Source organism: Canis lupus, chromosome X (genome assembly GCF_011100685.1).
Source record: "Canis lupus familiaris isolate Mischka breed German Shepherd chromosome X, alternate assembly UU_Cfam_GSD_1.0, whole genome shotgun sequence".
Classification (NCBI taxonomy): Eukaryota; Metazoa; Chordata; class Mammalia; order Carnivora; family Canidae; genus Canis; species Canis lupus.
The window spans coordinates 122,669,868-122,683,693 of record NC_049260.1 but is presented as its reverse complement, the minus strand read 5'-3'; the positions used below and the strand labels follow the sequence as shown (position 1 = coordinate 122,683,693).

Genomic DNA, 13,826 nt, shown 5'->3' with positions numbered 1-13,826 from the left:
TTGTTGCAGAGCAAACATTCAAAATGTTGATACAGTCCAATTTCTCGTGTTTTCTTTCATGGGCCGTGCTTCCCATATTGTATCTAAAAACTCATCACAAGCCCAAGCTAAGACAGATTTTTCTCTTCTGTTTTCCTACAAGAGTTGGGTGTTTTACATTTAGGCCTACGGTCAACTTTCCACTGATTTTTCTGCAAATGGGCCTCTGAAAGGATTTGGAAAAGCTCTTTATCCCAACCACTCCGCGCACGCGCGCGCGCGCACACACAAGCATTTCGAAGTGGGAGTCTACAATACTTCAGCAGATGTTTAAACAGTTGCAAAGGGGGTGATTTCTGGTGTATTGTAAACACTGTAAAAAAGCCCAGCAACCGCGATACCTACCACCTCTGCCGTGAGGCCAGGGGCCTCAAAAGCACCTGCTGAGCTCGGAGCCGTGTCCATCGCAGACTCCGATGCCGCCTCTTCCTTCCATGCTCCCTTTGGAAGTGAGCCCTTGTCTTCTTGCCTCCACATCTCACGTGATGGCCCGCGGGGACGTCTCTCTCCAGGCGGGCGGGCTTTCATTTCTCAGACATCGCACTTGTCTGAAACACAAACACACACGTATGTGAATTATATTCCTTGTTATCACCTGTGACCACGGGGCTCTGATAATCTTTCTTCTGGCTGGGCCAAAGCGGCCACAGTGGATTCGACACGTTGATGGGTAATTATTAGACGAGCAGGTAAGACGAGGCTCGGGTTTGTGTCAATCGGTCCAGGCGTCCCGAAACAGGCAGGCCTTCCGGTCAGGGTGAGCTGGGGGTCGCGGTCAATTCCATTCCTAGGAAACCCTGTTCACAGAGGTGAGCCAGCTGCCGAGGGCTAGGGCCCCGGGAACGTTGTTGGGTGAGCTTGGGGGTGCTTCTCAGATTGGCCAAGTATTAGAGACGTGTCCGAGCTGAGTTCTGCAAAGATGATCTTGACAAATGTCTGTCGGGCCTGGGGAGCCTCTTAAAAGACTTTGTGTCGGGCAGCCCCGGTGGCGCAGCGGTTTAATGCCACCTTCACCCCGGAGCGTGATTCTAGAGACCCGGGATCGAGTCCCACGTCGGGCTCCCTGCATGGAGCCCGCTTCTCCCTCTGCCTGTGTCTCTTTCTCTCTCTGTGTTTCTCATGAATAAATAAATAAAAAATTAAAAAAAAAGACTTTGTGTCACGGCGGGGCCAGCAGACCCCTGCGAAGAGACATTCAGCAGGCCACCCCTGGCCCCTGTGGCTCCGAGAAGCCCTTGCAGCCCTGGCCGGTCTGCATGAGCTCCGGTCAATGGCCAGGACACCTGCGTCCCTGTCCCTGGTGGGGCGCGGACGCCCCTGGACCCAGTGCCCGAACTGAGATGGAGCTGGAGGGGAAGAATCTGCCAGTTGTTGGATGAAGGACTGAGTCCAGTCACCCAGCGATTATTTTCTGGAGCTGGGTCAGCAGAGACACTTTCGGGAGCGGGTGCGTTGAGGAGGAAGACAAGACTGAGGAGGTGACACGGCAATGATGGGTCTTCTGAGGACAGGGCAGGCAGGGTGGTGTACTAGGGACTGGGGTGGGCGGGCAGGGAGGCCTGTTCCAGGAGAGGACCCTGGAGCTGCGGCTTGATAGAGTGAGGCGGCAGGGACGCAGAAGTCTGAGCTAAGCGCGTTCCAGGCGGAGAGGCAGCCAGTGCAAAGGCCCTGGGGCAGGTGCGCCGGCGCTGTTTGAGGGCCACTTAGGGGGCCGGCGGGGTCGGAGCTGCTAGACCTAGTGGAGGGGGGCGGGGGTGAGAGGGGCCTGAGCATGATCGAGAAGGAGGACCAACCATGCAGCGCCCTTGGGCCCCTGCGGGGACTTGTGCTCTGGCTCCCGGTCACGTGGGGAGCCCTGGGAGGGTGTGGAGGCCGCGGGAACCGTCCTGGATTCGGGAAATGGCCTGACTCCTTGGAGGGGAGGAGACCGGGCGTGGGGGGCAGGGGGGGCAGGGGGAGCCCAGTGGGGAGGCTCCTCGCGGCCGCTGGGGGCTCAGGCCAGGTGGCAGAAGTGGCGGGGCGGGGCTAGGGAGGAGACCCGCAGGCAGCAGGGAGCCCGTCACCATGCGGGTGAGCGGCGGCGGCGGTGCAAAGGCCCTGGGGCCGGTCCAGCGGGGCGCCCGGGCGGAGGCGGCAGGAACTGGCGTGGCGGGCCCAGGAGGGAGGCGGCGGCGGCGCCGGGCCCATTGCCTTACAAGGCGCCCTGCGGCTCCGCGGCAGCGCTGGGCCACCGCCCGCTCTGGTCGCCGGCGGCCGGCGGGGGCGCGCGCGGAGGGGGCGGGTCCGGCGGGGCGCGGGCGGGGGGCTCGGCGCGGCGGCCACTGCGCGGCGACGCTGCGGCTTCGGCTCCAGGTCCGCACCGGCGCTGCCGGGAGCGGGGGCGCGCGCGGGCGGGGGCGCGTGGGATCCCGGCCCCGCCGCCGCAGCCCCCGCGCCCCCGCGCGCACCTGTCAAGCCCGGCGCGGCCCACGCAGCGCGGGACGCGGGAGGCCCAGGCAGCCGAGTCCCTCCCGCCCCGAGGCGCCGAGGCCCGCGCTGCACTGGGGCGGCCGCGTGGGTGGCCGTGGCCGCGGCCGGCGGCGGGGCGCGGGGGTCGCAGGTGCATCTCGGGGGCGCGGGAGGCCCCGAGAGGCGCGTGCCCGGCAGCGCCGGGCCGAGGGCGGCGGGGCCAGGCGGGGGGTGGAGGGGGGCCGCCCGTCTGTGGGTGGGGTGGGCCCGGGGGGACGGGGTGGGGGTGCGCGGAGCCTTCTGGAAGGCGGCCGACCGCGGCGGGGCCGCTGTGTGGAGGCAGAGAGCGGGTGTCGGTGCCGACCGCCGTCGGGGTGCGGGGGTGGGGGCACCGGGTGGTGGCCTCGCGTCCGGGAGGGGGCAGCGGCCGCGGTGGCCTCGCTGGGAGTCGCCCGCCTGGGGGTGCGGGCCTGGGCGGTGGGGGAGGGGCGGGCGGCTTCCTGGCTCTCGCGGGGCTGCCACTGGGGTGGCTTCCCCAGGGGGCGCCCCTCCATCTCCGCCCGGCCCCCCGCAGACATGCTGCTGCTCAAGAAGCAGACGGAAGACATCAGCAGCGTCTACGAGATCCGGGAGAAGCTCGGCTCGTGAGTGTGTGTGTCAGTGAGCGCGGGGTGCGTGTGCGCGAGTGTGTGAACGTGTGAGGCTCGTGGGGGCGGGCGGGTGGCCTGGGCCCGCGGCACCTCCCGTCTTCGGCCTCCCCACCCCTCCCCCTTCCCTCCTGTCCCCCGCGGCCTGCCCCCCAGGGGCGCCTTCTCGGAGGTGGTGCTGGCCCAGGAGCGCGGCTCCTCACACCTTGTGGCCCTCAAGTGCATCCCCAAGAAGGCCCTGCGAGGCAAGGAGGCCCTGGTGGAGAACGAGATCGCGGTGCTCCGCAGGTGCGCCGGGCCTGGGGCTCCACCTTGCTGCACAGGGCAGGGGTGGCAGGGGTGGCAGGGGTGGCAGGGGTGGCAGGAACGGCCTGGGGGGGGGGAGGACGAGAGGAGGGAGGAGGGCTTGGGGTGGCCCAGGACCGAGCACTCCTAGGCCCCGAGAGGCGCGGCTTGGGCTGTGGGGGCCCAGCGGCGCCTTCCTCGTGCCGTTGCAGGGTCAGCCACCCCAACATCGTGGCCCTGGAGGACGTCCACGAGAGCCCTTCCCACCTGTACCTGGCCATGGAGCTGTGAGGGGGGCAGGGGCAGGCTGCAGGGCGGCGCTGGGGGGGCGGTGCGCCGCGGCCGGATTAGCTGAGCCCCCGCTCCCCCCAGGGTGACAGGGGGCGAGCTGTTCGACCGCATCATGGAGCGTGGCTCCTACACAGAGAAGGACGCCAGCCACCTAGTGGGCCAGGTCCTCGGGGCCGTCTCCTACCTGCACAGCTTGGGTATCGTGCACCGGGACCTCAAGGTGCCTGCCCTCCCGCCTGCCCGCCTGGGCCTCGCCCGGCAACCCTGCGCCCCGAGCGTCTGGGGGACTCCAGGGGGCCCCGGGGCTCACTGGCACTTCCTCTGGCGCCCCGTGTGTCGCAGCCTGAGAACCTCCTCTATGCCACGCCCTTTGAGGACTCCAAGATCATGGTCTCTGACTTCGGCCTCTCCAAGATCCAGGCTGGCAACATGCTGGGCACCGCCTGTGGGACCCCAGGATATGTGGGTCAGTGAGGGGGGCACGCTGAGGCTTGCTGGGGGCTGGGGGGGGCTGGGGGACACCGCGGGAGCCGTGTACCAGGGTAGGGCAGGGGGTGGGTCATTTGTGGGGTTAGCTCGGCCGAGCCTGGCAGCACTGAAGGCGCGGTGCGTGTGCGTGCGGGTGTGTGTCTGTCTGTCTCTGGCCGCCAGCCCCGGAGCTCTTGGAGCAGAAACCCTACGGGAAGGCCGTGGATGTGTGGGCCCTGGGTGTCATCTCCTACATCTTGTGAGTGACCCCTGCGAAGGCTCCTCTTCGGCCTGCCTGCTTTCTGCTGGGTTGGGGAGGGCTGGGCAGCTGGGTGATTCATGTGTGGGTGCCAGGCTCTGTGGGTACCCCCCTTTCTACGACGAGAGCGATCCTGAACTCTTCAGCCAGATCCTGAGGGCCAGCTACGAGTTTGACTCTCCCTTTTGGGATGACATCTCAGAATCAGGTGAACTTGAAGCTGGCCCCGAGCTGCGGGAGGGGGGAGTGACGGGGGGAGTGGGGATGGGGTGGGCTGACCTGGCGTCCCCACTCCAGCCAAAGACTTCATCCGGCACCTTCTGGAGCGAGACCCCCAGAAGAGGTTCACCTGCCAGCAGGCCTTACAGCATCTTTGGTGAGTGGGGACCCCTGCCAACCTGGCCCGCGCCCGGAGGGACCACACCCTCAGAGGCTGCCCCGCCACTGACCCTTGGCCTCCCTCTAGGATCTCTGGGGACGCGGCCTTGGACAAGGACATCCTGGGCTCTGTCAGTGAGCAGATCCAGAAGAATTTTGCCCGGACCCACTGGAAGGTCGGTGAGGGAGGGGCCCGTGGACCTGGCTCAGGGCGGCCCCCGCCCCTCAGGGAAGAGGGCCCGGGTGGCCGGTGGCCTCTGGGCTCCTGGGAGTCTTGGGGCCATGGCCGGGGCCTGGCCTGACAACCCTCTGTCCCCACAGAGAGCGTTCAATGCCACCTCCTTCCTGCGCCACATCCGCAAGCTGGGCCAGAGCCCGGAGGGTGAGGAGGCCTCTGAGCGGAGGATGACCCGCCACAGCCACCCCGGCCTCCAGTCCTGCCAGCCCCCCAAGTGGTGATGCGCAGGTGTGCAGGGGTGGGCCCCGCACCCACGGGGACCTGACTCCCGAGGGCACTTACAGGGGGCGGGCTCCATGTGGCCAGGAGCTCAGCAGGGCGACCCCAGAGAGCGGAGGGCAGCGGCAGGGAGGGGATGGGAGCTGGTGGCCGTGGGCCCATGAGGGTCAGTGCGGGCCCCTGCCAAGGACCCAGTGGGTGCCGCTGCCGAGAACCTTGACTGGGAGCAGGGGCGCAGGGCAGGCTGGGGGCGCCCCCTGACTGCCCCCCCCCCCCGCAGGCAGGTGCTCGGGTGCGCGCGGCCTCCCGGATTCCCTTCTCATGGGTGGATCCTTTCGGGCCTCTCTCCCCACCCCCAGGACCCTGCGGCCTCTGCTGGCAAGTCGGAGAGGTGTGGGTGTGGCGCACGGCCCCGGGCAGGCGTGGGACTCCCCCATCTGCCACCCTGTGCCCTGGCCTCCGTGTCCGCAGGGACTCCCCCACCGTCACCACCACGCCCCATCTAGGAGCTGAGGAGGCTTTGGGGGCAGTTCCTCCTGCACGCTGTTCTGTGCTTTGCTGACTGTGGTGGTCCCGCTTGCGTCATGGCCCTCCAGCCCCACTCGAGTTGTCCCCAAATCAATAAAGACAGACAGAGCAACGGGCCCATGGTGAGCTGGAGGGAGGGGTAAGGGACAGGGGTGGGGGACGAGTGTGGAGGGGATGAATGTCACCTGTGGAAGGAAACCGAGGAGGTGGCCCCGCTGGCCGCAGGCCCCCACCATGCGACCTCGCCCACCGCCACCTGAACTTGTGTTCCCTCCCATGGTGGCAGGCGAGCTCCCAGCTGTTCAAGAACTTCCTGTCCCTGTCCCCCCAAAGTGCCAGCGACAGGCGGCCCAGCTGCCAGCTCTGCTCCCCTAGAGGCCAGCCTGCATGTGGCTCTGGCTCCACGGAAACGGAGGGCTGCCAGCCGAGGGCAGTGGCGGGGGGCCGAGTGGCGGTCTGGGGAGCCCTGTCTCCGGTGCCCTGGGGATGGGTTTCGGGGACAGGCTGGGAAGGGCTCACAGGCAAGGGGAGACTGTGTCCCCCAACCTCTCCCTTCCGTCCCCCACCTTCCACAGCCTTGGCCAGACAGAGAGCATTTCCAGTGGGCACCTCCTATGTGGAAGGCTAGGGAACCCCGGAAGGTGGGAGGAGCCCCCTAGCCAGGACAGGGCACCAGCGGGGACTCAACATCCATCCCGTACTGTGGCTTACAGAGCCCATGAGCTGGGGGGGGGAGGGCATGACATCCCCGGGACAGGAAGATGACACGGGACACCCAGCCTGGGTTGTGATGGCTTGCGGCGTGAAGAGCGGTGGCCAGTCCTCCGGGCTGTGTGGCCCTTGCCCCTTGCAACCGCACTGTGGCCGGGCCAGGGCTCCAGAGTCCTACCTTCCAGGCCCTGAGCCTTTCCTGGCCCCACTAGGCCTCCTCCCTCCTCCCTCCTCGTCCTCCCTCCTCCCTCCATTAGAGGAGGACCCCTAGGGCCGCTCTTCAGCCCTAACCGAGCAGAGGAGCACCCTGAGTCCCGGCCCAGCTGGCCGGCGCTTCCTCCCCACTGAGTCCTGCCCGCTGCTCCCTGCCAGCCCCCGTTGCGGAGCGCGATGGGGGAGACCCTTCTTGTGAAGCTCTGGGACCCGCGAGGAGGCAGGGAGGCAGGGAGGCCCAAGCAGGGCCGGCCTGGGTGTCGGCGGGCGAGGGCAGGAGGCGCGGGAGGCCTGCAGCGGTGCTTGGGGTCGGGGCCAGGGGGCCTGGCACCTGTCGGAACCGCCGGGCATAGCGCACCTCCAGGCGGCCGGCAATGGGCACATCGTAGGGTGGGAGTCCCAGGCGCACCAACACCTCTAGCTCTCTTCTCCTAGCCTCCCCTCACCCCCTTCCTGCTCCCTATTGCCCTTAGCTCCCATGGGCCCTTGCGCTCAGGGCAAGTCCAGAGGGTGGCGGGCAGTTTCGTCCTTTGTCCCCGTGGCCCACTTCTAGGCCCACTTCTAGGTGATGCTGCGCTCCGGGCTTTTGGGTCACATGATCCAGTCCTACCATGCCTGCGCCCCTTTCCCGGCCCACAGTCCAGGGGCCCTCAGACAGCCAGGGCAGAGGCCAGGGGACCCCAGCAGCTTGGGGTCCTCAACTCCAGTGACCTGTTTGTCCCCCCCCTTAGCTCCTACTTGGGCCCTTGTCACCTCCTGACACCTCTGACGTCTTCACCCCGGAGTCTCACGACACCTGCTTGTTCTTGTTTTGTCCATCAAGTATCGATTGGGCCTCTGGTTTGTGGCCGCCGCTGGGCCCGGCGTGCAAGGTGCCTGCCCTCGAGAAGGTGGCCCCGTAATGGAGGGGGTGAGCTTGCTCGGACGATGCGCATGACCTGCGTGGGGACAGGCGCGCCGGCTGCTCCGGGAGCCCTGCGCAGGAGCCGCTCGGTTGGGAGATGGCCAGACCCTCGGCCGCACGCGGGTGCCACTTGGCCTCCGGCCAGCAGGCGGCGCCATGGCCACATCTAAAACCATCCATCAGGCCTCCTCGGGCGTCACCACCCGGGCAGCCGCTCAAAACCATTCCTCTCCCCCACTGCCCCCCTCCCCGCCCCACCCGCACCCCTGGAATCCGGCCCTGGGGGAGAAGTCCTGCCCTTCCCATCCAGGAGCCGGGAGATAAGGGGACCCCCAGGGCAGGCGGGGGTGGGTGCCCTGCATCCCTCCCAGGGGGCAGTCTGTGAGAGGCAATCTTTGGGTCGCCCAGGTGCCTAGGCCGCAGGTGTCGCGGTCTGGGAGAGAGACTGGCCCCCGAAGGCCGGAGCTGGGGGTGGGCCACGGAGAGGGAGCTGGGGGGCGCTCTGTGAGACCGTTGCAGGCTCGGGGACCGGCAGGTGCTCAGGCCTGGCAGGGTAAGGGCTGGACCTTAGTCTGGGAGCGGTGGCCAGCCGCTGGCGGGTGGCAGGAGCTGAGCTGCGGCAGCTGGAGAGGGTGGGTGCTGCTTGGGAGCGGGCCCCAGTGCGCTCGCGTCCTCCCAGCTGTCAGGGACCAGTCCGGCAATGGGAGGACCCTGTAGCCCTGGTTCTGGCCCACACAGGGTGGGTCTCCGCGAACCTGTGGGTGGCGCTGGGGCCGGGGACACCGGCTGGGTGGGGCGGGGATGCTGGTCGGGTGGGGGTGGGGAGCGAAGGAGGTGCGGCCCGGTGGCCTAGACGGGTCGGACCATTTACCAGGAGGGGTTGGATGGGGTGGGCTTGGGGGAGAGACAGGGTGGGTGGTGGGCACGCCAGTTTCCCTGCAGGGCCCGAAAATAGAGCCAAAGGGACTGTTTCTCGTCCTCCTCTGCAAATGCGGATGCAGCTTTACGTCGGGCCACCCGCCGCCTCCGTGTGTCACTCGAAGCCCCGTCACCATCTCCACCTGACACCTGCGGAAAGGGCGGCGCAGAGAGGCCGAGGGCCGGAGCCAAGGCCACACAGCCGCGTGCTTGACGCCCCCGACTGCCTGCGTGCGAGTGACGAGGCTCCCTGGGCGCATGAGGGTGCCTGGGGACTTGCGGAGAACTCGGGGGGCTCTTCACCCTTCCCTGCGCGGGTGCAGGCCGTCAGCGCGAGGAAGAACGGGGAGCCGGGGCCTCGGTTCCGTTTCATGACATTTGCTGGCCAGTGGGGACCTGGAGGTCGTTCCACGGAGCCAGAGGCTGAGCGTGGGACCCGAGCCCTGGAGAGACCCCTCGGAGCTCGGCGTGGCGGCGCTGGCGGCAGGGACGCGGGTCGGGTCCACGTGGGGGCCCGAGGCGGGACATGGGCAGCGGAGGCGGGCCTGGAAAGATGGGGATCACTCGTGGGTGACATGGGGGGGTGAAGGAGTCCACCCCGGGAGAGAAGCAGCTCCCTCGGGAGGCGGAGGGGAGCACGCAGGACCGCCAGCCACTGGTGGCCACAGGCCAGCCACGTCCTCTGCCCATTCCTGGCTTAACCCGGGCAGCCGTGCCTCCGTCCCCGTGGCTGCAGGTGGGCGACACACGAAGCGCGAAGTGTTTGGGAAAGAACAAATAACCCGCTTTGGTGGATTGAGGGCGCTTGTGCCCAGTGGCTGGCGACTGGCCTGGAAAGTGAACTTTCTCAAGTGGGCGCTGGGGAGCCGTTGCACGGCTGCCTGTAGGCAGGGCAGTGACGGGATTAGATTTTTGCCTTAAGAGAGGTTTTCGATATTTTTCAACCCCACCTGGCCTTTTGCGATGAATATAAAAACCTCATCTCCGGGGTGGGGGGTTCCTGGGTGGCTCAGCGGTTTGGCACCTGCCTTTGGCCCAGGGCACGATCCTGGAGTCCCGGGATCGAGTCCCGCGTCGGGCTCCCTGCGTGGAGCCTGCTCCTGCCTGTGTCTCTGCCTCTCTCTCTCTCTCTCTGTCTATCATAAATAAATAAATAATTCTTAAAAAAAATCTCCAGAGCCTGTCTCCAGACCCCACGGAGATTTCAAAAAAAAAAAAAAAGAAAGAGAGAGAGAGAGAATCCCAAGCAGGTTACACCCTCAGCACAGAGGCCGAGGTGAGGCTCGATCCCACGAGCCGACACCATGACCCAAGCCGAAATCAAGAGTTGGGCGCCCAACCGGCAGAGCCACCCGGACGCCCTGAGGCCCCATGGAGATGTCCCTGAGTAGAGGCCTGATGGCCCTTTCTCATTCCTCCAACTACTGCTTTGTGTATTTTTAAGTTAGTAAGTGCGGGTGCTACATATTTCAGGTAAGTTGAACATTTCATCAAAACGGAGTGACACGGGGATCCCCGGGTGGCTCAGCGGTTTGGCGCTTGCCTTCGGCCCAGGGCGTGATCCTGGAGACCGGAGATCCAGTCCCAGGTCGGGCTCCCCGCATGGAGCCTGCTTCTCCCTCTGCCTGTGTCCCTGCCTCTCTCTCTCTCTCTGTCTCTCTCATGAATAAATAAATAAAACCTTTAAAAAAAAAAACAGAGTGACACACGCATTGACACTGCAATGCTTTTGCCTCATGGTCCACTTGGCCTGACAGTGACATAACAACTGTCACTTTCTTTTGGCTAATATCTGTCCGGTATAGGATCTTTGATCCTTTCCCTTTCAAAGTTAGAATTTGCTTTATTTTATGGAGATATAATCCACATATTGTAAAATTCACCCTTGGAAATGTACAGTTTGTTGGTTTTTAGCATATTTACAAAGGTGTGCAAACCATCACCACGATCCAATTCCAGAACATTTTCATCACCTCCCAAAAAAACCCTGTAGCTGTTAGTGGTCACTCCCCATTCCCCCCAGCACCCCCACAGCCCCCACTAGTCTACATTCTGCCTCTGTGGATTGGCCTGTTCTGATGTTTCACATGAATGCAATCCTACAATACGTCACCCTTCGTGCCCGGCTTCTCACGCCCAGCGTAATGTCTCTGGGGTCGTCCACCCTGTAGCGTGGAACAGTACTTCATGACCTCTTCCTAGCTGAACGATGTTCCACTGTATGCGGGGACCACGTTCTGCTCATCCGTGCACCCACTGATGGGCCTTCGGGGTGCCTCCACCTTCTGGCTGTTGTGGATAATGCTGCTATGATCGTTTGATGCAAGGTTTTTCTTTTTCTTTTACACGCAAGTTTTTCTATGGACATAGATTTCCGGTTATGCTACTTCATGGAATTCACCCGTGAAGACTTCTGGGCTTGGATTTTCTTTGTGGGACCATTAAGTGATTAATTGGTTGATGAAATCCCAGGATAGTCAACACACAGTGTTCTGTTAGTTTTAAGTATACAATCTAGAGATCCAACATCTCAGCATCGCACACACCACCCAGTGGCCGTGGGGACAAGTGCACTTCTTTTTAATTTTTTTTTTAATTTTTATTTATTTATGATAGTCACAGAGAGAGAGAGAGCGAGGCAGAGACACAGGCAGAGGGAGAAGCAGGCTCCATGCACCGGGAGCCCGACGTGGGATTCGACCCCGGGTCTCCAGGATCGTGCCCTGGGCCAAAGGCAGGCGCCAAACGTCTGCGCCACCCAGGGATCCCACAGCGCACTTCTTAACCCCGTTACCTATCTTACCCATGCCCCTCCCCTCTGGTGACCGTCAGCTTGTCCTCAGATGTAACAGGTCTGTTTCTCGGTTTGTCTGTCTTTATTTTGCTTGGTTTTTGTTTTGTTCTGTTGTGGTTGGGTTTCTTAAAGTCCACAGATGAGTGATATCATATAGTATTTGTCTTTTTCTGACACACGGCCCTTAGCATTATACTCTCTGCTCCATTCGCGTTTTTGCAAATGGCAAGATCTCTTTCTTTGGGAGTCCTAATCCACTGGGTATATACCACGTCTTCTTTATCCATCCATATGGATGGACACCTGGGTTGTTCCCATAATTTGGATATTGTAGATAATGCTGCTTTGAACATAGGGGTGCCCATATTCCTTTGAAGTAGTGTTTTTGTATTTTGGGGGTAAATATCCAGTGGAGCTATCACTGGATTGTAGGGTAGCTCTATTTTTAACTTTTTATAAAAAAAATTTTATTTATTTATTCATGAGAGACACACAGAGAGAGGCAGAGACACAGGCAGAGGGAGAAGCAGGCCCCACGCAGGGAGCCCGACGTGAGACCCGATCCCGGGACTCCAGGATCACGCCCTGGGCCGAAGGGAGGCGCTAAACCCCTGAGCCACCCAGGGATCCCCTATTTTTAACTTTTTTTAAAAAATTTTTTTTAAATTTTTAACTTTTTGAGGAACCTCCATACTGTTTTTCAGAGTGGCTGCACAGTTTGCACTCCCACCAACAGCGCAAGAGGGTTCCTTTTTTTCCTCATCCTCGCCAACACTCGTTTCTTGCATTGTTGATTTTAGCCATTCTGACAAGTGTGAGGTGATATCTCAGTGTCATTTTGATTTGCATTTCCCTGATGATCGGTGATGTTGAGCATCTTTTGACGTATCTGTTGGCCGTCTGGATGGCTTCTTTGGAGAGATGTCTGTTCATTTCTTCTGCTATGGAACATTGGAAATTACTAATTCAATTTATTTGCTTATTATAAGTCTGTTCAGATTTTCTCTTTCTTTGAAAGTCAATTTTGGTTATTTGTGTCTAAGAATTTGTCCAGTTCACCTGAAGTGTCTAATTTGTTGCCATGAAGTTGTTCAAAACATTGCGTTAGAATCTTTCAAATGTAAGTCAGTGGTAATGTCCCACCTTTCCATTCTTGATCTAGGTAACCTTTTTCCTTGATCAGTCTAGTTAAGATTGGTTTAGTTGATCTTTCCCAAGAGCAAACTCTTGTTTTCATTAGTTTTCTTCTGTTTTCTATTTCAGTCATTTCTACACTGATCTTATGTTGGCTTGCTTTGGATTTAGTTTGCTTTTCTTTTTCTAGGTTGTTAAGGTAGATCACTACTAGGCTGTTGACTTGGGACCTTTCTTATTTGCTGGTTGAGGCATTTAAAGCTACAAATTTCCTTCTAAGTACTGCTTTAGCTGCATCCCATAATTTTGATGTGTTGAATTTTCATTTTCATTCTGTTCAAAGTATTTTATAATTTCCCTCGTAATTTTTTAAAGATTTTATTTATTTATTCATGAGGGACATACAGAGAGAGAGAGAGAGAGAGAGGCAGAGACACAGGCAGAGGGAGAAGCAGGCTCCGTGCAGGGAGCCTGACGTGGGACTCGATCCCGGGTCTCCAGGATCATGCCCTGAGCCTTAGGCAGGCACTAAAACCACTGAGCCACCCAGGGATCCCTCCCTCGTAATTTTTTCTTTGGCTTGAAGATTACTTACAAGTGTTCTGTTCAATGTCCAAATATTTTTGAATTTTCTAGATGTCTTTCTGGTTTTGATTTCTGATTTAATTCTTTTGTGGTTATTTGATATAAAATATAAATATAATATAAAATATAACACATATTTTGAGTTATTTCATTTTTTTTTAGTTTTTAAAAAAATATTTTATTTATTTATTCATGAGAATACACAGAGAGGAGAGAGAAGCAGAGACACAGGCAGAGGGAGAAGCAGACTGCATGCAGGGAGCCTGATGTGGGACTCGATCCCGGGTCTCCAGGATCACACCCTGGGCTGCAGACAGCGCTAAACCACTGAGCCACCAGGGATGCCCTGTTTTGAGTTATTTCAATCCTTTTACATGTACTGAAACTTGTTTTATAGTCTAAGTTATAATCTGTCCTAGAGAATGTTCCATACATATTTGAAGAGTACTCTGCATTTGTTGAGTGGAGTGTCCCATAGATTTTAGTTAGGTCAGCCTTGTGGATAGTGTTGTTCAAGATTTCTGCATCTTGCTGATGTTCTTTCTAGTTTTACCAATTATTGGAAAGTCGGGTATTGAAATCTCCAACTGTCATAGTTGAATTGTCTCTTTCTCCTTTTGTCTGTTTTTGCTTTATGTGTTGTTAGATGTGTATTTGTTTATAATTGTTATATCTTCTGGATGAAATGTCCCTTTTTTCTTTAATAATCACTTTAGTCTTGGGCAGCCTGGGTGGCCCAGTGGTTTAGCGCCGCCTTCAGCCCAGGG

General features: G+C 60.0%; 1 protein-coding gene across 6 annotated transcripts; it reads left to right on the top strand.

Annotated features, from left to right (window-relative positions):
• Positions 1–2,028: 2,028 nt before the first annotated feature.
• Positions 2,029–5,916, top strand: PNCK (pregnancy up-regulated nonubiquitous CaM kinase). 6 transcript variants are annotated; one of them, XM_038586658.1, is made up of 12 exons: positions 2,029–2,109; positions 3,062–3,131; positions 3,291–3,422; positions 3,632–3,706; positions 3,792–3,930; positions 4,053–4,176; positions 4,362–4,437; positions 4,533–4,645; positions 4,735–4,813; positions 4,904–4,991; positions 5,137–5,281; positions 5,632–5,916. In XM_038586658.1, the coding sequence occupies exons 2-11, from the start codon at positions 3,064–3,066 to the stop codon at positions 5,272–5,274; spliced, it is 1,032 nt and encodes a 343-aa protein (XP_038442586.1). In that variant the 5' UTR covers positions 2,029–2,109; positions 3,062–3,063; the 3' UTR covers positions 5,275–5,281; positions 5,632–5,916. The 6 variants fall into 6 exon arrangements, with proteins under 6 accessions (XP_038442586.1, XP_038442589.1, XP_038442584.1 ...); XM_038586661.1 differs by lacking the exon at positions 2,029–2,109 and adding an exon at positions 2,337–2,391 and having other exon boundaries at positions 4,584–4,645; XM_038586656.1 differs by lacking the exon at positions 2,029–2,109 and adding an exon at positions 2,337–2,391.
• The last annotated feature ends 7,910 nt before the right edge of the window (positions 5,917–13,826 follow it).

Coding starts and splice junctions, on each gene's coding strand:
- PNCK (XM_038586658.1), top strand. CDS start 3,064: ATGCTGCTGCTCAAGAAGCAGACGGAAGACATCAGCAGCGTCTACGAG. Junction 3,931..4,052: donor TCGTGCACCGGGACCTCAAG/GTGCCTGCCCTC, acceptor CGTGTGTCGCAG/CCTGAGAACCTCCTCTATGC. Junction 4,646..4,734: donor GGATGACATCTCAGAATCAG/GTGAACTTGAAG, acceptor TCCCCACTCCAG/CCAAAGACTTCATCCGGCAC.